This window comes from Schistocerca cancellata, chromosome 2 (assembly GCF_023864275.1).
Source record: "Schistocerca cancellata isolate TAMUIC-IGC-003103 chromosome 2, iqSchCanc2.1, whole genome shotgun sequence".
Lineage (NCBI taxonomy): Eukaryota > Metazoa > Arthropoda > Insecta > Orthoptera > Acrididae > Schistocerca > Schistocerca cancellata.
Window position 1 is genome coordinate 360,404,488 of NC_064627.1, and position 23,240 is coordinate 360,427,727.

Here is a 23,240-nt window from a genome sequence, read left to right on the forward strand (position 1 = left end):
TACAAGATATGTATTGATAGCTAAGTTCCTACATGCACGGGTATCACCAGTTGACTGTACGCTGAAATCAAGTGTGTCACTGGAACTGAAGGATACTAGTTTGCATCCAGCTGCATCTTTAATTCATTTTCTTTTTCTATCCAGGCTGGGAGCTCTAGGTTCGAGTTCTGGTAGTGTCTCAAAGTTCCTGTTGTCATTTCAGGTAGATAATAACACAGTTGCTGCAGTAAGTAGCTTGTCTCACAAAAATATGTCATTTCGTGATTGAAGTAAGGAAAGAGTCTGGCCCTGTGGTGTGATCTAACAGAGCAGCAACGGATGTATTCCGTGAAAGGCAACTTACAAAGTATATCTTGGCTCCGCATGTAGCTCAACACATCAGTTGTTGTGATGATGTATAATTTATCCACAAACAAAAAGCACTTGTAGTTTGTTGTCTTTAATTGCGTATGATCTCCTGAGCTAGCTTTCAAAGTGGAGCAGACTTTTCAGCTTCTTGTCAAAACTGCAGTGCTGATGATTTAATTTAGAAGAAATGCACGGAAATTATTTTTCGCTTGGTGCAGCCAGTGTTTTTCATACCTACCTGTTGCACAAGTGAAATGGAATGTATCTGTTCTCGAATAAGGCATTCCGGTACATAATGAATACTATCCATAGCGCCTTTCAATCTAAATCGCAAACTTTCATACAAGCTTGTTGTCTCAAGAACATGGAACTTTTTAAGTTCTATGAGTATTCTGGTATAGCGATTTTTCGTGTCTGTAGTCCGTGCATGAGTAATGTCGAACACATTTCGTTTCCATGTATTCATGACAACGCCTTTGAAATTATGTATGCACAAATGTGTAAGTAAAGAAACCAAATTAAGGAACACAGAATGCAAAATACAAATCCTCTGTAATATTTATTTAACCCAGAACTTGATTGCAAACATTATTTCTAATTACATGTCCAGTGGCACTTTTTCACGCACCTCAATGTTTATGACGCAATATCTCTTAACTATGTGTTACAGTGTTACAATGTACCTTGGAGTTTTAATCCCAAAGGAAAAGAATGACCCAAAAGTAACCTTCAAAATGATGATAATTTAATGTTGGGACACGTCGGACTGACAAATTTTCCATTTCACTTAAGATACTCTCCAAGTTTATCACAACACTAGACTCGCATTCGGGAGGACGACGGTTCAATCCCGCGTCCGGCCATCCTGATTTAGGTTTTCCGTGATTTCCCCACATCGCGCCAGGCAAATGCCGGGATGGTTCTTTTGAAAGGGCACGGCCGACTTCCCCATCCTTCCCTAAACCAATGAGACCGGTGACCTCGTTGTCTGGTCTCCTTCCTCGAACAACCGAACACCAACTCAACCCAACAACGCTGCAGCCGTAGCGAAGATCTGCACGTAGTTCATGAAATAATATCGTATGGACGCCTCATTTGATAATCAACCTGCAGAGGCTCAATATCTGCCTTACAAGAGAATAGATATTTCTAGTCAAAATGCGTAACAATTGCTCTTCCTTTCCGAATCATCCAGTATTTACTTTTTTAAAACTTTCCGTCACTCATTTTGCTATATAGTATTAGCAACATCATTTGTTTTGTTGACATTTGGTTCATCCTATTAGATAATTGGCAGTTGAATATCACAATTGTCGAACTTGCGCATAAAAGGAGTTACAATATCAACATTTTCGAAATAGCATTTACTGTGCTGCAATGGACCTTTATGTTAATACTGCCAGAGGAAAAATAAATTAAAAGTAGCCTTCAAAATGATATTTGAATGCACGACAGCTTTTGAATTGTTAGCGGTTGTATACATCTCCATTCTGTGAACTAGATCATCCCTAAGATGAAGAAGCACTTTCAGTATGCACAAAATTTGGATTCTGGACATTTGATACCGAAGCACTCACGCAGCGTAGCCAAGTGGAAGGTATGAAAAGGATTTCGTAGTTCTTGTAAAATTTGCTGCCGTAATGCAACCGAAGAAAACGAAGCGAAACAGGATGAGACTCCAATACCCTAGAACCAAAATGGTACACTATAAAAAAATAAAGAAAAAGAATAAAATCTGAGTTATTGTCCTCGACATAGTTCTACTCTTCCGAACGGATAGCGCAGAACAGGTTTACGCGAAAACACAGCATTTTAATACAGATAATATCACTTTTATAGACACACATTTTATTTTGTTCAACTTTCAAAGAGGGCGCTGCGAAATACGAAGCATTAGCAACAGCTGCGACCGAGGTTCTTGGTGCAAGAAGCGTGCGTGTTCGCGGCGAGAGCAACTGTGAGGTAGTCCCAGGTAGCAGGTACGTCACGCCGCCACATACATAATTCAGACGCCGCGAGTTACGCTGCGCTGACGTACAAGAAGAGGAAGCTGCAACTGCGGTTACGCAGGCCACAAACACTACCGCCAGCAGGGCTCAGCTAAAACAAATTTCCTTTTTGCTTACACCTTTCCGCTGAAGGATAATGCTATTCTGCAAACAATATACACCGCCTTTATTTCAAGGTTTCTTCTGCCGAAAAAACTAACGAAGCTGCATTTTTTTCGCAACCATCACGGTTTTGCTAACACAACCGCGCAGTTTCGACAGCACAGCATAGCACATCTTTATGTAGTATTGCTTATCAGTTTGGCTTGAAATCGTTTGTCACAAGTGACAGCCTAATATTTCCAATTTCACTAATGTACTCTCTCTCTCTCTCTCTCTCTCTCTCTCTCTCTCTCTCACACACACACACACACACACACACACACACACACACACACACGCGTAGTAGTCTCACAGGTTGGCAACACTCACAGAGTGAACGAAAACAAACAGATGTAAACATTGTTACTGTGCAATGTCAGAAACACACACAGCTTCAGTTTAGTTTACAAAAGTGAAGTGTAAATAACGCAGCGCATGGAGTACTGCAGAATGGCAAAAACTGCCAAGTGCATATGTGAGTCGAAGTCTTTCAAAGTCAACCGCTGCTAGCAATGAGGGAAGAAGCAGAATATGTAACGTAACATCGTAAGTAAATTGCAAATCAACTTTATAAAGAAAGCGCTGTTTTTAACCTAAAACAAAAATGTAGAAACTTGTGTATCCAATTTGCAGATTGACCACGGAGGATGCTTTATACATAAAAGCGAAACGCGTCTGCTGTAATTCTCTTTAATTAAATGTCAGTAAGCTCGAGATGGATAACCAATATCAAAAGTTTCTCACTTGCACGTAAACACCACTCCAGCGACAAGTCGCATGCAGTTGTTGATCATCTATACAAGTGACAAGTGCTTTGACGACTCGATGCTGACATCGTGATTTAATGTGTAACAATGCAATTAGTGCGAATACACTTTTCATTAAGTCAATGAGCTATTATGTACTTCTGCGTTCAAGTTTTCTCTTAAACTTGCTTGTACACACATACAAAATGAGTTACGCGATTTCGGCGGAGTAACAGCGATACAGCTGGTTCTCCTAAAACACAACAGACCTTCGTTACTCTTAACATTGAGGTGCGAGTAGGTGTAGAAGAACCTCATCGGTTATTTACGGACTTATTAGGAACTGATCCGGTCTATTTGTGTACCAGGCTAAAAGGTGAAAAGTAATGGGAGTTGGTTAAAACAGGGGCTACGTCCATTTCTTGGTGGCACACATCCCATTACTTAGGTACGACCATTCATTTTATTTCATAACTCAAAACGGTGCCTACTGGCGTATTACCAATTCTGGGATATTGCTATCTGTACAACTATGTTGGGCGTAATGTGACCAAACAAACACTTTGATAGTATTTACACAGTTTTTTATGCGTGAGGAACGAGTACCACAAAGTGAGAGGGAATAAAATACCACACAGCCAGTACCAACATTATCACTGTTCATAAATAAATGGGCATCCATCGAAACACCACCCTCGCAGTGCGATGCTGTTGGCCTAGAAATTTTGTTTGTCGTCTGGAGGGCGTTTTCTTTTTCCCCCAAAAGATTATCACTTACGTCAGCGTTTGCCTAAAGTATTGTTCAAGTTTCTACAAAATAGATTGTTGCTCAGAGTTGAAAGACTACTGTCGAAACATGTTTCGGTGAAGATGTAAAGACAAGAAGCCTGTAACACGTGGCTGCTCTGAAATGGTAGTTACTATACAATAAAGAAATACAGTAATAATCTAAAGGCAATACCTTCGTAAGCGCTAAGCAGAAGAATCTCTGGTGGAAAAATGGGAGTGGATGCAGAGTTAATTCATACATTATAAAATGGATGTATGCATGTGTGTATGTTCAACATCTCCTAAACTGCAAGGTCGATTTAAGCCAAACTTTGTACACATATCCTTCCCTGTTACGCAACAATCGCTGTGGAGGTAAGAACCACCTACCTATCATGGTTCAGGAGATATGACGTCACAAACAATGAGCTGCGTGAAAAACTGCCACGTCAAACACGACGTTTACATTCATTACTTCTGCCTAACACTGTTTGCAGCACATTTTACAGGCAATATCCACAAATGCCGCTCTATGTTCTTACAAAATTATATCATTGTATGAAACATAGATCAGAAAATATGACGTCATAATCATTGAGATGCGTTACAAACTGCCGCATATACATGACGTTTAAATTTATTACTTCTTTACTACAAACACCGACGAATGTACCTATACAAATATGTAATTGTATGACAACTAGTTCAAGAGATATGACGTCACGAACACAGATGCGTGAAAAAATGCCGCCGGACATGTAACTAGAAATAATGTTTATAATCAAGTCCCGAGATAAATAAACATTGTATGGAGTACTTGTATTTTGAATACTATGTTCCTTAATTTGGATACTTATACTTCTGTACATTATGCATAGTTCTTCGTACGAGCGTTAGGTAATTGCAAAGGTATTTTCATGAATACATGGAAACGATTTTTTTTCGATATTACACCACCAACACAGTTCTATTTTTATTGTTTCTAATTGAAAATTGGCAAAGTGAATACCCAAGCAATGTCGGGGTTGTCAGCTAGTAACAAGCGTAATTTCACAGACATAGTTGGAGGAATGCGGCACAGAACGATCGAGTTTTCTTTTTACTATCTTTGGGGAATTTTGTTTACACGTCTTTTTGAGGGTGGTTTTTGGTGATCGCTCAGTAGAAGAATGTTTGATGTGTATACGCAGACCGTAGCGGCGAATGAAAATTTGTACCAAGGCCGAGATTCCAATCGACTCCTGCCCAGTAGGCAGATGCGCTAACCACTGCTCCACCCTGGCACAGTGAGTTGTTACAACTGCACAGGCTACCCTAGAACGCCTCCCCTCTCAAAGGGAAATGCAAAGCCACTGAGCCAGCGTGGCGTAGTGGTTGGCATATCTGCCGACTGAGCAGGAGACCCAGGTTCGAATACTGGCCTTGGTACAACTTTTCATCTGTCGCTTCAGTCTTCATATACACATCACGAAAGCTGAACAGGTCTCTGCAAACATAATTGCATTTCAGAGAATCTCTGGTGAAAGAATGACAGCTGGTGCAGTGCTTATAGAATCCAAATGGCACAGAGATGTTATTGGGTTGGTGCATAAGTTCGTAGCGTTTTTCACAAGTACGACAGATACACATAACAGACACTTTAGTCATCAATAACATATTATCAGTGGCTATTTACAACAGATCGCCGACGCTGGGGTAACTTGTCGATTGCCCGACTGTAGAAATTACGTGGTTCTTGGCGAAGAACTCGTGTAGCCATGTTCGGAACGCATTTTCGTCTTGAGAGAAAATTCCTTGAAAGTTGTTCGATAGGGTGCGGAAAAGGTGAAAATTTGCGGGGGCAAGATCCGGTGAATAAGGTGGGTGCGGAGCGGGCACGCGTTATCTTAAGAGTACCATCACTTCAAGCAGTCTTCCCAGTCGTCGTTATTCGACTGCGTCTACAAGACGCCTCAGTTGTTGACAAATATTAGCAATGATGGTTACACCTCTTCGAAGCAATTCGTAGTACACCATACCGTCGCTGATTTACCATATGCATATTATTATCTTCTGTGGATGAGTGCAGCTCTTTGTACAGGGAGTTGCTGCTTTATTTGCTCTCAACAGTTCCTTCCTTATGTTAGCATGAAATGCCGTTTTTCGTCACTAGGAATGAGACAGGATAGGAATGGTCGGTGTTGTTCACGAGCCACTTCATGGCTACCAAGTAGAGATACGTAGAGGGTCACCTGCTGATTTCTACGATTTTGACTTCGAGCATGCGGTGCCCAACAACCGATTTTTGAACCTTTCCCACTGCACGCAAATATCGAACAAGGGTGTAATCCCATCACATTTGCCAATTCTCGAATACATTGACATGAATCATTGTGGATTAATGCGTTTACACGACCTTCATCAAACCGTGAAAATCTTCCTGAACGTTGAGAATAACTAATATCTAAACTCTCTTTGAAACCAGAAAATCATTTCCTTGCCGTGCTATGTCCAATGGCATTATCCCAGTACACGGAGCAAATGTTGCTGCTTGTATACGCTGCTCTCACCCCTCTACTGAACTCAAACAGAAGAATATGTCCGTAACTTTCCGATTTCTCCATGTGACATTCCATTTCCTAAGGTCCACCCACAGCTCTGCTATCTTCATATGACAAAATGACAATATATAAACTCAGATAGCAACAGTGAACTACGAATAAAAGATGGCAATCGATAAATAAACCCGAAGCAACCGTGATAACAATATGCAGAACAAAAACGGTACCAACTTATGCAACGACGTAGTAGTTGGAGAAATGTAGTGCAGGAGCAACAGTTTTTTTTTTTTTTTTAATTACTGAAGGAGTTGGTGTGGTTGTTTAGCAGGGGCACCACTTACCGAGTTCGGCGTAGCACAGGGCTCCGATCATGGAGAGCATGCCCGACAGCACCCACACGATGAGGCCGAGCCCCACGGAGCCGGCATACTGCAGCACGCCTTTGGGCGACACGAAGATGCCGGAGCCGATGATGACGCCTACGATCATCGCGACGCCATCGAGCAGCCCCAGCTCCTTCTTGAGCTTGATGGACGGCGTGCTGCCACTCGCGGCCGCGGCGTCGACGTCGTCGCCACCGGGGCCGTTGCCTGTCAACGCGTCTCTGTCCATAACACGCAGTGGAGTCTTTTCATTCACGATGGCCGATTCCATGATCGATCCTGCCTCCTGCTTTGACATAACGCCCCGTTTCGTTAAGGATCTCACAAATAAATTCCTGTCCCTCTGTGGAGGATCTACTTCCGGCGATAGCACTACTCGGTTTGTACACAAAGATTTAGGTGTCAAACTACTCGCTGCAACGTCATGATTGTGGGCAGGGATGATGTCCGGCTGGGGGGCTGGCCGGTTACGCAGAGGACGCGCTGACGCAACAACTGTAGCGACCACGTGGGGCGGCCATGCGGCGTGCGGCTCGGGACTGCCGCAGACTGACTTCCCACCCGCGCGACACGTACACGCCGACTGGCGCGCCCGCGCCTCCGACAAACTCCTCGCGCCGTTTGCTCAGGGGAGGGGGCGGCTCTCTTTGCGTTCCCGCCGTTTCCCTCCCCGCCAGCAGCGCGCGTCCGCTTTCCCACGTCGCGCCGCCAGCCCCCACCACACGGCAAACATAACACAAACGCGCCGGCGGACAGAGCCACCTAGCGGCTGCTTCCTGTACCGCGGAAGTGCCGCAGTTGGCCGCAGGGGGCTTGGGGGGGTACGTTCGGTTTCCCAATGATTCTCTCCGACAGCAGCAACCGAGCTGTGTTGGTAATCCCCAACCCCCGCCCACGACCCCCTGCGAAAACACAAACTCCATTTCTCTTTGGCTTTCACGAATGAAAATCTTCAGTCATCAGTCTCGCCACTGATACAAAAGAAAGTACAGTTTGAAACTAGGACGACTAGTATTTGACCATGGTTTTAAGGGAGACTGGAGGGGACATAATCGCAATAAATTGCATTTGCACAATTACGTCACATTTGTGATATATATATTTTCAAGACAAGCGTTTCATTATCTGCATCTAATGCAATACACGTAAATTATGCAGTATGTAATTTGAGTATTTGATTTCACCAGACGCTTGTCGTCTTCTTGAACAGTTTAAACACAGAATTGTGCTTCTCGTAGTTAACATTCGCATTATCTGCACAGTATCCAGCGAGCTCCTTTACATCTAAATTAAATAAATTCAGTCAAGACATGATCAGACAGCGAATAGCATTAGCTGTCTCATCAGCCATTTCATGATCAAAATACCTTACCACCAGAGGGAACATCTTTCCGTTTTTGTGGTTGGAGCCATTGGTTGCAATACAAAATTGAGCGATATGATATTCCAGATAGGGTGACCAACTTTCCCGTACGTAACGTGATCTCCCCATTACAGCAGTTATTATTTCAAACCTCCCGACTCCCTTACTGTCCGCCTGTTTCTCCCGCAGATTTCGTCAGTGATCACTGTTGTAAATACCAGTCCGAGATGTTACTATCGAAAGCTCAGATTATCTCACCGACAGATCTCGAAAAGTTTTCGTATAGCAATCGATACTTTTTTTGATTGATTTAGCTGGATTTTTCATGACATGAGTGAAATTCTGAACACTTTTTTGAGCCAAAACCTTTTCTCGGTTGCTTCTGCCTTTGTTCGACAGCATGTGCTCGTCCTAACCAAATTAGAGTGATGGGAAACAACCTCCGAAAATTTATTTCCACAATCCGTACTTCTGTAGCTGACACTATGTTTAAAAGCGAAAAACTATTGCCAGGTCACCTGCAACGTTTTTAATCTCCTTACTATCACTAATAAAGTATTTGAGAATATTTGAGATGCCTTCGCTTCTCTTTCGTTTCGCTTTTGAGCTTCTGTACAAGAATGTTAGATGCAGTCAGCATTACCCATATGAGTGATGCTAAAGTTACGCTTACGTAGCCCACAGTAAGCTTGCGTGCATCATTTGAGAAGAAATAACGTAACGACTGTGTTTAAACATGAATGCCTCTATAATCCGCTTTGGGTTCTTACGTTCGGCCTTGTTACGGTTCGCACGGCTTCCCCCGTCGGAGTTTCGAGTCCTCCCTCGGGCATGGGTGTGTGTGTTGTCCTTAGCGCAAGTTAGTTTAAGTTAGATTAAGTAGTATGTAAGCCTAGGGACCAATGATCTCAGCAGTTTTGTCCCATAGGAACTTACCAAAAATTTCCACATTTTTTGTTTCTTCTGTGTCTTATTTATGCCATAACTGCTGATCAGTAAGAGGTGAGCGCATCGTGGGTTGTCAGTGCCGACTGCGGAAAAAGTAAACACTCCCCCTGGCAAGACCCCCTCTGGACGCCTTAGCTGTGGCACTGTTTCTCTGCGTCTCCTATTTTCTTGAGCCATATCGTTTTCTTTTCGGAGAAGCACGAACAGAAAAAAAGGTTATATGTCGTCAAAAGTATCGATTACTATATGAAAACTTTTCGAGATCTGTCGGTGAGATAGTCTGAGCTTTCGATAGTAACATCGTCGGACTGGTATTTACAACAGTGATCACTGACGAAATCTGTGGGAGAAACAGGCGGACAGTAAGGGAGTCGGGAGGTTTGAAATAATAACTGCTGTAATGGGGAGATCACGTGACGTACGGGAAAGTTGGTCACCCTATCTGCAATATCATATCGCTCAAGTACAGAACGTCCACTGGTTGAAAAAGAAGAGGGGGGGGGGCGAGAAACATTATACTACATTGTCCCAGAAATTATTTAAAGTTACGAGCAAGATTTAGAGAGGAATGCCTTGATTGACAGCCGCATGCAGGAACTGGCATACGACTTCCAAATATAAAATGTCCTCTGTCCCATTTGCTGCCTGTTGGAATATCTGGCGGAAAACAAACGCGAGTCATTAATGGGCCACCTAACCGTTCGGAGAAAAAAAAAAAGAAGAAAAAGAATGCTTCCGTAACAACTGGTACACCTCCACCAACCCTGCCGAGACCCACGCAGTAATTACAGGAATACCAACCAAGTATCACCTCCTCGAGGCCTCTACAGTCCAATTCACTAACTGAAAAACACTAAAATACCTCCCACTAACATGCGAGCGAAAGCTAACTGGCAACCACCACCCAACCACACAGCCCGAGTGTGTGCGACCCGTAACAAACAGGACAAACAGGGCATATTGAACGAATACAAAGAAGGGCAACACGGATGGTCAAAGGTTTGTCTGACCTGCGAGACAGGAGGTGCTGAAAAATTTGATCTGACAGACACTTGCAGACAGAACCCAGTTGTACTGCTAAAGCCTATTTATTCCCAAAGCTTCAAGAAACAGTTCCAAGTTAGAAATCTATGAGTACTCTGTAACGGCTTACGTATCATCGCTACCACACAGTCCTCTAAGACAAAAATCGATTAATTACAGCGCACGTAGAGGTATCTAAATAATCATTGTAATCGCACTTGATAAGCGAACTGAACGAGATGAAACATGGCGCACTGCCACGCATTCCACATTGCTTTGGAGAATGTAGCTATAAATGTAAATGTAGATCACTCCCTCTCCAATCCCACATGCATCCAAATCCGTCATCTGCAAGATGTTACCGAGGAACCAACAGAAACATTTTCCGTCCAGGCATAGATGTAGCGAGGATTCGATTTCCAGAGGTTGTTCTCAACAAATCGTTATAAAGAGAACGTATAACAGAACACAAAACGGCATTATATGATGTATGTATTTATGTATAAAATTTACACTACTGGCCATTAAAATTGCTACACCACGAAGATGACGTGCTACAGACGCGAAATTTAACCGACAGGAATAAGATGCTGTGATATGCAAGTGATTAGCTTTTCAGAGCATTCACACAAGTTTGGTGCCGGTGGCGACACCTACAACGTGCTGACATGAGGAAAGTTTCCAACCGATTTCTCATACACAAACAGTAGCTGACCGGCATTGCCTGGTGAAACGTTATTGGGATGTCTCTTGTAAGGAGGAGAAATGCGTACCATCACGTTTCCGACGCTGATAAAGGTCTGATTGTAGCCTATCGCGACTGCGGTTTATCGTATCGCGACGTTGCTGCTGGCGTTAGTCGAGATCCAATGACTATTAGCAGAATATGGAATCGGTGGGTTCAGGAGGGTAATACGGAACGCCGTGCTGGATCCCAACGGCCTCGTATTACTAGCAGTCGAGATGACAGGCATCTTATCCGCATGGCTGTAACGGATCGTGCAGCCACGTCTCAATCCCTGAGTCAACAGATGGGGACGTTTGTAAGACAACAACCATCTGCACGAACAGTTCGACGACGTTTGCAGCAGCATGGACTATCAGCTCTGAGACCATGGCTGCGCTTACCATTGACGCTGCATCATAGACAGGAGCGCCTGCGATGGTGTACTCAACGACGAACCTGGGTGCTCGAATGGCAAAACGTCATTTTTTCGGATGAATCCAGGTTCTGTTTATAGCATCATGATGGTCGCATTCGTGTTCGGCGACATCGCGGTGTACGCACATTGGAAGCGTGTATTCGTCATCGCCTTACTGGCGTATCACCTGGCGTGATGGTACGGGGTGCCATTGGTTACACGTCTCGGTCACCTCTTGTTCACATTGACGGCACTTTGAACAGTGGACGTTACATTTCAGATGTGTTACGACTCGTGGCTCTACCATTCATTCGATCTCTGCGAAACCCTACATTTCAGCAGGATAATGCACGACCGCATGTTGCAGGTCCTGTACGGGCCTTTCTGGATACAGAAAATGTGCGACTGCTGCCCTGGCCAGCACATTCTCCAGATCTCTCACCAATTGAAAACGTCTGCTCAATGGTGGCCGAGCAACTGGCTCGTCACAATACGCCAGTCACTACTCTTGATGAACTGTGGTATCGTGTTGAAGCTGCAAGGGCATCTGTACCTGTACACGCCAGCCAAACTCTGTTTGACTCAATGCCCAGGCGTATCAAGGCCGTTATTACGGCCAGAGGTGGTTGTTCTGGGTACTGATTTCTCAGGATCTATGCACCCAAATTGCGTGAAAACGTAATCACATGTCAGTTCTAGTATAATATATTTGTCCAATGAATACCCGTTTGTCATCTGCATTTCTTCTTGGTGTAGCAATTTTAATGGCGAGTAGTTTAAGTTATTATGGTTCACTTAGCAAGTAAATTATAATATTCGTCATCAAGCATAGATCAATCAGCAAATTTTCTTTTTGTCGATAGCATCTCCACGGAGATGTGTTTCTGCGTAGCATTAAACATTGTTTAGAGATGACAGTGAACATTTCCGTATACGTGTAGGAAATACATATATTTCCAACAAGTGGTACACTTTCAAACAATGATGAGTTAGTGAGTGGGGATAGCAGCCCACAATGACAGCCACGAAGAGAGAATTACATGGAAAAGAATTTCCATCTTGCTCAGTTCTGATAACACATGCATGGTTTTCACTTCGTATGCCCGTCGATAGTCTGCTACGGTTGAAATCAGGAAGTAAGTTTATTGTTTCATATCTCGTTGATAGCTAAGGTCATTAGGGAAGGAACTCTGTACCGATTTTCAAATACTGGAATGTTATGAAGTGGGGTGGCCATTTCAATGTACCATCCCGGCATTCGCCTAGAGCAAACAGCGAAGCCATGGAAAATCCAAATCTGAATGGCGGCTTTGAGGTTGAATACGGGTCTCCCGAATGCGAATCTAGTGCATTAGGCCCTAAGCCACCCGCTCAGTGCCATGGTGGAAATGGCAGACGCAAATCACAAGCTTTCGTGAAAGCGTAGAATATGGGCGTTTATCTTCAGACATGGTATTTGTTAAGAGTAATGAATATGAAACTAAATTAAGCATATTGTGAAAATGTTCGATTGCAGAAGTTGACAATGGCCGGCTACTGCACGATGTTACTGACTTTTGCCGACACATAGACCTACTTATTTGAACTATAGCTTGTGACAGTTTTCTTTGCAGTTTCGCCCTCTTCTTCTGATCGGTACTTGTCGGTAAAGTCGTGCCGTTTGTCTTCTGCTTGCGGTCCCTATCAACCTTAGCAATCAATGAATAATTGTGTTGGAACAGTATTAATTTAATTTCGTCCTCATTACCTCAAATAAGCACCACGTTTGAATGTGAACGTTTCCATAACAGGCCTTCAAGAAATATTGTTACTTACACGAATTCCTCGTTACAGTTAATCAGAAAATACTAGTTCTCCACTTTTCGATAAACATCTGTTTTACCGCCATAAAAAGTGCAATAAGTGTGAACTGGCCAGTAAGAAGAAAACATTTCTTGGAGCAAAGCTGTAGAGCACTAAAATATGACTTCAACATGTCAAAGAAAGTTTCGAGGAACCTAGTTGGTTAGTAAATATTACCATTTATCGGTTTTATGGAAATCGCGTTGTTAATTACTGTCTATTGTTTGCTTTCTATTCAATGTTTTTTTTTTCAATGTTGCTGTTTCATTTATTCAGTACTACCATTTTCTGTATTTTGTTGCTCCTTTGTCGAAAACGTATGCTCTCTGTCAGGTATTTTATTGACAACTGCTAAATATGGCAGTGGAGGAGGCATCAGTGGTCAACTGAACAATGTTTGGTTAAATTAGTCAGTGAAAGCCAGCGCGGTGTCTTAATATATTACGTATGGTGAAAGTATTATCAAATGGTTCAAATGGCTCTGAGCACTATGGGACTTAACATCTATGGTCATCAGTCCCCTAGAACTTAGAACTACTTAAACCTAACTAACCTAAGGACATCACACAACACCCAGTCATCAAAATATTATCGACGGGGTGCATCTTACAGAGCGAAGAAAATAGGTATCCACACGTTTATTCAGGGTTTAAACGAGAAATATATTATTTTGGTGAACTGTCCTGAAAAGAAACTGTTTATTTTGACGCATCATGTAAAACGAAGTAAATAAATCAATTTTATGTTGATCGTGACGTTACAATGATATTTTCAACTTTCAGGAAAAATTCCTCAAACACAAATAAAGAAAAGATGTTATGTGGACATGTGTCCGAAAACGCTTGATTTCTGTGTTAGAGCTCATTTTAGTTTCGTCAGTATGTACTGTACTTCCTCGATTCACCGCCAGTTGGCCCAATTGAAGGAACGTAATGTTGACTTCGGTGCTTGTGTTGACATGCGACTCATTGCTCTACAGTACTAGCATCAAGCACATCAGTACGTAGCATCAACAGGTTAATGTTATCACGAACGTGGTTTTTCAGTCAGTGCAATGTTTACAAATGCGGAGTTGGCAGATGCCCAATTGATGTATGGATTAGCACGGGGCAATAGCCTTGGCGCGGTACGTTTGTATCGAGACAGATTTCCAGAACGAAGGTGTCCCGACAGGAAGACGTTCGAAGCAATTGATCGGCGTCTTAGGGAGCACGGAACATTCCAGCCTATGACTCGCGACTGGGGAAGACCTAGAACGACGAGGACACCTGCAATGAACGAGGCAATTCTTCGTGCAGTTGACGATAACCCCAATGTCAGCGTCAGAGAAGTTGCTGCTCTACAAGGTAACGTCGACCACGTCACTGTATGGAGAGTGCTACGGGAGAACTAGTTGTTTCCGTACCATGTACAGCGTGTGCAGGCACTATCAGCAGCTGATTGGCCTCCATGGGTACACTTTGTGAATGGTTCATCCAACAATGTGTCAATCCTCATTTCAGAGCAAACGTTCTCTTTAGATGAGGCTTCATTCCAACGTGATCGAATTGTAAATTTTCACTATCAACATGTGTGGGCTGACGAGAATCCGCACGCAATTGTGCAATCACGTCATCAACACAGATTTTCTGTGAATGTTTGGGCAGGCATTCTTGGTGATGCCTTGATTGGGCCCCATGTTCTTCCACCTACGCTCAATGGAGCACGTTATCGTGATTTCATACGGGATACTCTACCTGTGCTGCTAGAACATGTGGCTTTACAAGTACGACACAACATGTTCATGCACGATGGAGCTCCTGCACATTTCAGTCGAAGTGTTCGTACGCTTCTCAACAACAGATTCGGTGACCGATGGATTGGTAGAGGCGGACCAATTACGTAGCCTCCACGCTCTCCTGACCTCAACCCTCTTGACTTTCATTTATGGGGGCATTTGAAAGCTCTTGTCTACGCAACCCCGGTACCAAATGTAGAGACTCTTCGTGCTCGTATTGTGGACGGCTGTGATACAATACGCCATTCTCCAGGGCTGCATCAGCGCATCAGGGATTCCATGCGACGGAGGGTGGATGCATGTATCCTCGCTAACGGAGGATATTTTGAACATTTCCTGTAACAAAGTGTTTGAAGACACGCTGGTACGTTCTGTTGCAGTGTGTTTCCATTCCATGATTAATGTGATTTGAAGAGAAGTAATAAAATGAGCTCTAACATGGAAAGTAAGCGTTTCCGGAAACATATCCACATAACATATTTTCTTTCTTTGTGTGTGAGGAATGTTTCCTGAAAGTTTGGCCGTACCTTTCTGTAACACCCTGTATAATGGAAATGGTGGCAAAATGGAATAATGACTGGGGTTCTCGAGTAAAATCGAGTAGGCCACATTGAAGATCTGCTTGTTGTTGAAGGTAGATACAACGGTAAGTGAGCGAAAAGGTTTTTCAAATCTGACGTTGCCATTCACAGTAGCGCTGAATGTCTTAACGGTGATGAGGTATCTGCCTGGGTGAATTGCATTGGTGAGCATTTGCAAGCAAATGAAGATGAATGACGATTCGAACTCTTAAGATACTATGAAGGACGGTAATGAATACTTCCTAAAGACCGAGACGAAACGATAACGGGTACTCTAAAGGTTCTATAAAAATATATTATTCGTTGGGAAAATAAATCATTACATGAAAGCGGTGATAAGCTTTCGAAACACAAGCTATTCCATATTGTCTGACGTATAGTAAGAGGCCAGAAACAAAGACCAACAAGAGGAATGTTGAAATTGCTGGACCACAAGTTTATGAAGTGGAGACATATCTCCTTTCAGATATGTTCTTGGATAAAGTTGCGAATGGTGTACAGAGTAACTGAAATTACTTCTTAGAATGATCATTTGTCCGAAAAAGAAAGGAACCGTTCAAATCTAAAGACGGCAGTAAGCTGCCTTTCACATTCTGTTATTTCAGCTGCAAGACCGAGATCCTTCCAATAAATAAGCAGATATAGAGAAAATATTCGGCGAGTGGACTGGCCTCCCCATTCCTTCGACCTACACCTCGTGGAGCACGTGTGACATGTGTGGGGGAGACTTGTTACAGGACGTCCACGTGCACCAACGACCATCTAGGTGTTTTCTACCGCGTTACCACGAGAACTCCTTATCAGCCTCGTGGCCAGTCCGGAAGCACGTAGCACATGCCATTCGTGGTGATCACTCGTCTTATTAAGAGCCATGTTCCAACTTTTGTAATGTCCAGGGGACCATCACGAACCACTGTGACTTCAGTGTAATTATTTGTATTAGAATTAAGATGTCACTTTGTAAGTAGGCTGTTTATGTTTTCTTATTGGCAACGTTACGTAGCGCTTTGTATGAGAATCACTGGCTGTGCTGTGTGCAGTCTGTGGCTAGTTCGCATTGTTGTCTGCCATTGTAGTGTTGGGCAGCTGGATGTGAACAGCGCGTAGCGTTGCGCAGTTGGAGGTGAGCCGCCAGCAGTGGTGGATGTGGGGAGAGAAATGGCGGAGTTTTGAAATTTGTAAGACTGGATGTCATGAACTACTATATATATTATGACTTTTGAACACTATTAAGGTAAATACATTGTTTGTTCTCTATCAAACTCTTTCATTTGCTAACTATGCCTATCAGTAGTTAGTGCCTTCAGTAGTTTGAATCTTTTATTTAGCTGGCAATACTGGCGCTCGCTGTATTGCAGTAGTTCGAGTAACGAAGATTTTTGTGAGGTAAGTGATTTGTGAAAGGTATAGGGTAATGTTAGTCAGGGCCATTCTTTTGTAGGGATTGTTGAAAGTCAGATTGCGTTGCGCTAAAAATATTGTGTGTCAGTTTAAGGATAGTCACGTACAATTTTTCTAAGGGGACGTTTCAACTTCTATTCGTCTCATAGCGTGTTTCTTTCAGGTACCTTCTGTACTCCACTGATTTGTACCGTACTGCAGCAATTCTTCCTACGTATGGTGTAAGTACCATCGAGCTATGTTACTTGGCAAACTCTCATCATGTGAAAGTTGCTTTCGTCCCTAAAGTTTTCACACCAGTGTGTTATCGTGATGCATGCAATTTCTGTTAAGTTGATACTTACTTACCAACTAGTTTTCGTCACTTTCGCAGACATTCCGGAAACCCTCTTTGATGTTTTGCTACTTTTCACTTATACAGATTTGCGTCAACTTGGTCAGTTCTCAGATATTGCAGAGAGATTGGCATATTATGCGTACTAGATGTTCCACTCTCCTACATTTCTGGAGGGATTTGAACCCCCTAAACCCTCTCTCCCCCTCTCTCACCCCCTCCCCCTCCCCCCTCTGTGGCTACACCCAAGCGTACAGGTCTCACAATCAAAGGCATCACAACTTCATCAAGATTTAGATAATTGTTTTTATTCTTGTAAATATATGTTTATGTATATAATCATTTTAATCAATGGCTGAAATGTAGTATCGGGGAGTCCCTATTAGCCCCCCCTCCACAATCGACTCTGCTCCACCAGTTAAAAAAACCGGTTTTCAGTGGAGTGGTACTGCTGCAACATAACTTACAGGCACCATATCTTCCAGCAATGGCAGCAGTTTACGCAAAAAAAAGGTGATGCTGGACTGGGAACCTCCAAAATTTTTCTTATTTGGGACTTCCCTTGTCTCCTGGGCTACTTCTCTCTGGATGGAGAGAACCGATAGTTGCTCAACAGAATTGCGTCATTTCCTAGTTCTCGATTTACTTTTCAAGCCACAACATGGAAGAAGACCCTTCTGGATTGGGTACGAACTGTGACTTGGAGGGTGTCAACGTCTTATTGTGAAAGGCCATGAAGCGTGTTATTCAGTCAGTTCCAGAAAAAAAAATCTGGTAAGATGCTGATGGATAGTTCTGTTAGTTGTCGTGAAATCTGGAGACCACTCTCTAGTAAAGGAAACTGGCCAGAAGACCGATAACTCGATAATGTGACACGAGTTTGTATAAATCTACAATGGAGCATGCTCTATATTTTGTAAATCAAACGAAAGATGTAATTGAAAATGAGCTCATTGTAACTGTTAATTAGTGGTATTGCGTCATCTGTGGAATTTAGGTGATGGAAAAGATTATGTACACGAATTGCAGTTCTTCCTCGACAAAGGTGGCTGAAAATGCCAATGAATTCTGTAGGAAGGAGCTGAAACGGTTTCAAGATTGTAACATGTGAAAATCACCCACGATCTTGATTTTTAGACGTTAAGCAGTAATATTTGGCCTGCGTTAAACAGATACATTTGACAATTATGAAGAAACTATTTATAGAACACTAATGCTGAATCCTCTGAAGCATAATTCCACCACAACCGAACTATCGGGAGGACACAGCAGAAGATAATTCTGCTGCACTATTGATAGTGTAGTTGCTATTCAGGATAAAGCTTTTTAAGATGTGAAAATACAGTTGTCAATTGCACTTGAAATGTACGCCAGTGATTTGAAGTGATCTACTTGAAGCCCAACATCGCCAAAGCACAGATATGCACATTTAAGTCACAAGCAGAGAATTTTTGAGGTAACGGGCGAGTTGTGGCACCCTGGAAATATTCTAAGTTCGGAGTTGGCGTGGCCGCGCAGGGACCTCTCGGTGGGCCGCAGCCCGGCAGCAACCACGTGGTGCCAAACGTTAGCTGAGCATGAGGGGCGGCCCCAGCACATTGTGGTCCAGCCTCGTGGCTGGGAATTCCATGGTGACGCTGTGTCGATGGAGGAGACACGCCGGGAGTGCCAAAGATGGTGGACTTTGCGAAACCTTAATGACAGACATTTCACTGTTTGTATAGAAATTAATAGTAGCCAGATGAATCATGATACCTCAAAAAGAAACATGTACATTACCATTATTTGCACGACGATTCTGATGGTGTAATCAGATTTTCGATATCTTTATTAGTTTAAGGTTTAGTATCTGACTGTAAATTATACAAGTATCACCTAGCAACGAATTTCCAAAATATAAACGGTTCATCCGATTTCGTCGATCGACGTGTCTTTAGAAAGCTATTAGTCTAACCTAAATTGGTAGAAATTACAGATATGTAACTTGAATAGTACATGAGTTATTGGAGGTCAAAGTGGCCGATTACTATAGATTGCGTCAGGCCGTAAGTACTCCACAGTTACACGAAAAAACGGTAGCAGCATGGTTATAAATATGTTTATTCATCTATGTCTTTGTTTATATCCAATATATACTATTCATGAAGAAATTGGTCAAATATTTACTGTGTTTTAGAAAGCACACAGACATTAGGCTACTGGCTTACTTTTGCTTTATATTCCTTTCATATATGTTCATTTGATTTGTTTCCATATTTAATAATGTATGTTAAAGTGTGTTTATGGTCCAGCCGTAGGAATATTTATTTAATTTCGAGTTAGCCGCGCGTGATTAGCCGAGCGGTCTCAGGCGCTGCAGTCATGGGCTGTGCGGCTGGCCCCAGCGGAGGTTCGAGCCCTCCCTCGGGCATGGGTGTGTGTGTTTGTCCTTAGGATAATTTGGGTTAAGTAGTGTGTAAGCTTAGGGACTGGTGACCTTAGCAGTTAAGTCCCATGAGATTTCACACACATTTGAACATTAATTTAAAGTTATTTAAATGTAAATCCAGATTTTCGAATGTGTTTAATTATGTTTGTGAATGTGTGTTGGCTTGGAGACAGGGCAGGAGCACTCTAGCCGATCACAGCGCTTGTTACTACAGCAGGCGACTACCGAAGTGGGGGAGGAGCATCGTCTCGAATGAGGAGAGAGGAGTTCTGGACAGGATGGGAGAGGACCTGCGACAGTCCAGGACAGTACGGTGTGACGGACACACGTTTGCGGCAGAGACTTGGAGAGTGTGGTGCGGTTTGCGCATGGTCGCAGCAGATAGAAATACTTCGGTGTGCCGACTTGTGCACTAGTGAGATTTCCGTGGGTTCTTCAGTTAAAATGTAGTGTGCATTTAGAAGTGAATATCTTGCAAGCTATGTTGTTGTTCATAACTAATTAGGTGCAGTAGGAATCTATTATTTCCCTGTTATTCAACTTGTTGTTGTGGTCTTCAGTCCTGAGACTGGTTTGATGCAGCACTTCATGCTACTCTATCCTGTGCAAGCTGCTTCACCTCCCAGTACCTACTGCAACCTACATCCTTCGGAATCTGTTTAGTGTATTCATCTCTTGGTCTCCCTCTACGATTTTTACCCTCCATGCTGCCCTCCAATACTAAATTGGTGATCCCTTGATGCCTCAGAACATGTCCTACCAACCGATCCCTTCTTCTAGTCAAGTTGTGCCACAAACTCCTCTTCTCCGCAATCCTATTCAATACCTCCTCATTAGTTATATGATCTACCCATCTAATCTTCAGCATTCTTCTGTAGCACCACATTTCGAAAGCTTCTATTCTCTTCTTGTCCAAACTAGTTATCGTCCATGTTTCACTTCCATACATGGCTGGCTACACTCCATACAAATACTTTCAGAAACGACTTCCTGACACTTAAATCTATACTCGATGTTAACAAATTTCTCTTCTTCAGAAACGCTTTCCTTGCCATTGCCAGTCTACTTTTGATATCCACTCTACTTCGACCATCATCACTCCCCAAATAGCAAAACTCCTTTACTACTTTAAGTGTCCCACTTCCTAATCTAATTCCCTCAGCATCACCAGACTTAATTCGACTATATTCCATTATCCTCGTTTTGCTTTTGTTGATGTTCATCTTATACCCTACTTTCATGACACTGTCCATTCCTTTCAACTGCTCTTCCAAGTCCTTTGCTGTCTCTGACAGAATTACAATGTCATCGGCGAACCTCAAAGTTTTTATTTCTTCTCCATGGATTTTAATACCTACTCCGAATTTTTCTTTTGTTTCCTTCACTGCTTGCTCAATATACAGATTGAATAACATCGGGGATAGGCAACAGCCCTGTCTCACTCCCTTCCCAACCACTGCTTCCCTTTCATGCCCCTCGACTCTTATAATTGCCATCTGGTTTCTGTACAAATTGTAAATAGCCTTTCGCTCCCTGTATTTTCCCCCTGCCACCTTCAGAATTTGAAAGAAAGTATTCCAGTCAACATTGTCAAAAGCTTTCTCTAAGTCTACAAATGCCAGAAACGTAGGTTTGCCTTTCCTTAATCTAGCTTCTAAGATAAGTAGTAGGGTCAGTATTGCCTCACGTGTCCCAATATTTCTACGGAATCCAAACTGATCTTCCCCGAGGTCGGTTTCTACCAGTTTTTTCCATTCGTCTGTAAAGAATTCGCATTAGTATTTTGCATCCGTGACTTATTAAACTGAGTGTTCGGTAATTTTCACATTTGTCAGCACCCGCTTTCTTTGGGATTGGAATTATTATATTCTTCTTGAAGTCTGAGGGTATTTAGCCTGTCTCATACGTCTTGCTCACCAGTTATTCAACTTATATTTTATTTAATTTCTGGTCCATCGACACCAATAAGTGTTTGCAGAAATATACCGCAGTCTCGAAAGTACTTCTACTATCATACTCATCATTTAAAGCCGTTAGATAGTATCTCCAGATTTTATTTAATTGCAATTTTTCATTTATAAATTTCTACGTTACATTCGCAATTGCCGAGTGATAGGAAAATATGACCATTCGATTCATGTGTATATTCATATTGCATACTATAGACTCAGCAGTATTTGGCTTGTAATGCGGCAATTACGTATCCCAGCCCCTAGACAACGAAACCAGCCAAAACTTTTAATATGTCAACTCTGAGTCAGTGGGTATGTAGTTGAGGGTCACAACACCACCACACCATTTCATTTTGTAATGTGAAAGCCCGCAACTGGGGGCTCGTCCGGGATTTGTGTCCTGCAAAGTGGTAATTCCTTTGCTGTCTATTATTCAGCGTACCATGCGAAGTGTGAAATCCTTTGCAAAACCAGTAGAGAATTGTGTAGAGTGCAACTCTCACAAAACACAGCGTGAGATCGGTTTTTCCGCAAATAGGTTTCTGGAAATAGTGAAATACGCAGTAATTTTCACGATTATTAACACATGCTATCGATAGAGGTCCTAATCTATCACGTTAAAGGCAATTTGTGTGGGGGCTCAGAGTCTAAATAAGTTGAGTGCAGGGAACAGTAGCGGTTAGCGCGTTTAACTGACAGCGGTGTCAGAGACGGTTGGAACACACGGTAACCGGCAGCAGCTACATCAGGCGACCTTTCCTGTGGCGGACGCAGTGCAACAGCAGTATCACGCTAGCGTCTTCGAGTACTACGGGGAAAGGTCACCCAAACAATACAGTCGTAGCTGCCAGGGAAACGAAATTTATTGGCTCTAGATAAATCTGACCATGTCCTTCTCGACACTGTCCAGCTAGCTATTTGGATCGACAACCTAACTTAACGTTCAGCGCATTGTGCGAGAGCAAGCTCGCTAACGGCAGTAGTGGATTAGGAAACCGGAAATAAATCGATCCGAAAACAACGACGACGCACCAAAATCCATTTTAGGATTTTTGTAAGTCTTAGTTGATCGCTGTCACTGACTTCAGCAGTACTCTTTGAGACATCATCTTCGACCCCGGAGGCAAAGGATTTAACTAGTACATCCCATTAGGGCTGTCAGTTGACTCTCTATTTTTGCAACTACAAACTGATCCACGAGATTGTTTTAACATTCAAGCCTTTCTTCCAGTCAGCTCCAGGAACCGGAGTCAGACATCTTCAATGGTCAATACTGCTCCTAAAGACATCACCAGTCTGCAAAGTGGTTCTTCGTGCCAGCGCTTTCAAAAGCTTATCTCTGACAAGTGTTGGAAAACCCTGACTACCATGGAAAAATCCACTAGCTCTTGCACCAGCATGGTAAGCCGTGGCCACAAACTATACTATCAGATCGAAAGTAAATGGACATATCTGGGCACCCCTAGGAAACGCGGAGCTTACCGCTTGGTGTTACGGAAGACGAACCCGCCAGT

The 23,240-nt window shown here is 42.9% G+C and overlaps 1 protein-coding gene across 1 annotated transcript in view; it reads right to left on the reverse strand.

The window, feature by feature from the left end:
- Nucleotides 1-7,538, reverse strand: part of LOC126161749 (Y+L amino acid transporter 2) — a 333,823-nt gene extending 326,285 nt beyond the window's left edge. The window contains exon 1 of the mRNA XM_049917798.1: nucleotides 6,894-7,538. Within this exon, the coding sequence (XP_049773755.1) occupies nucleotides 6,894-7,233 (340 nt within the window). The 5' untranslated portion in view covers nucleotides 7,234-7,538. The remainder of the gene's footprint in view (nucleotides 1-6,893) is intronic.
- Nucleotides 7,539-23,240: the final 15,702 nt, after the last annotated feature.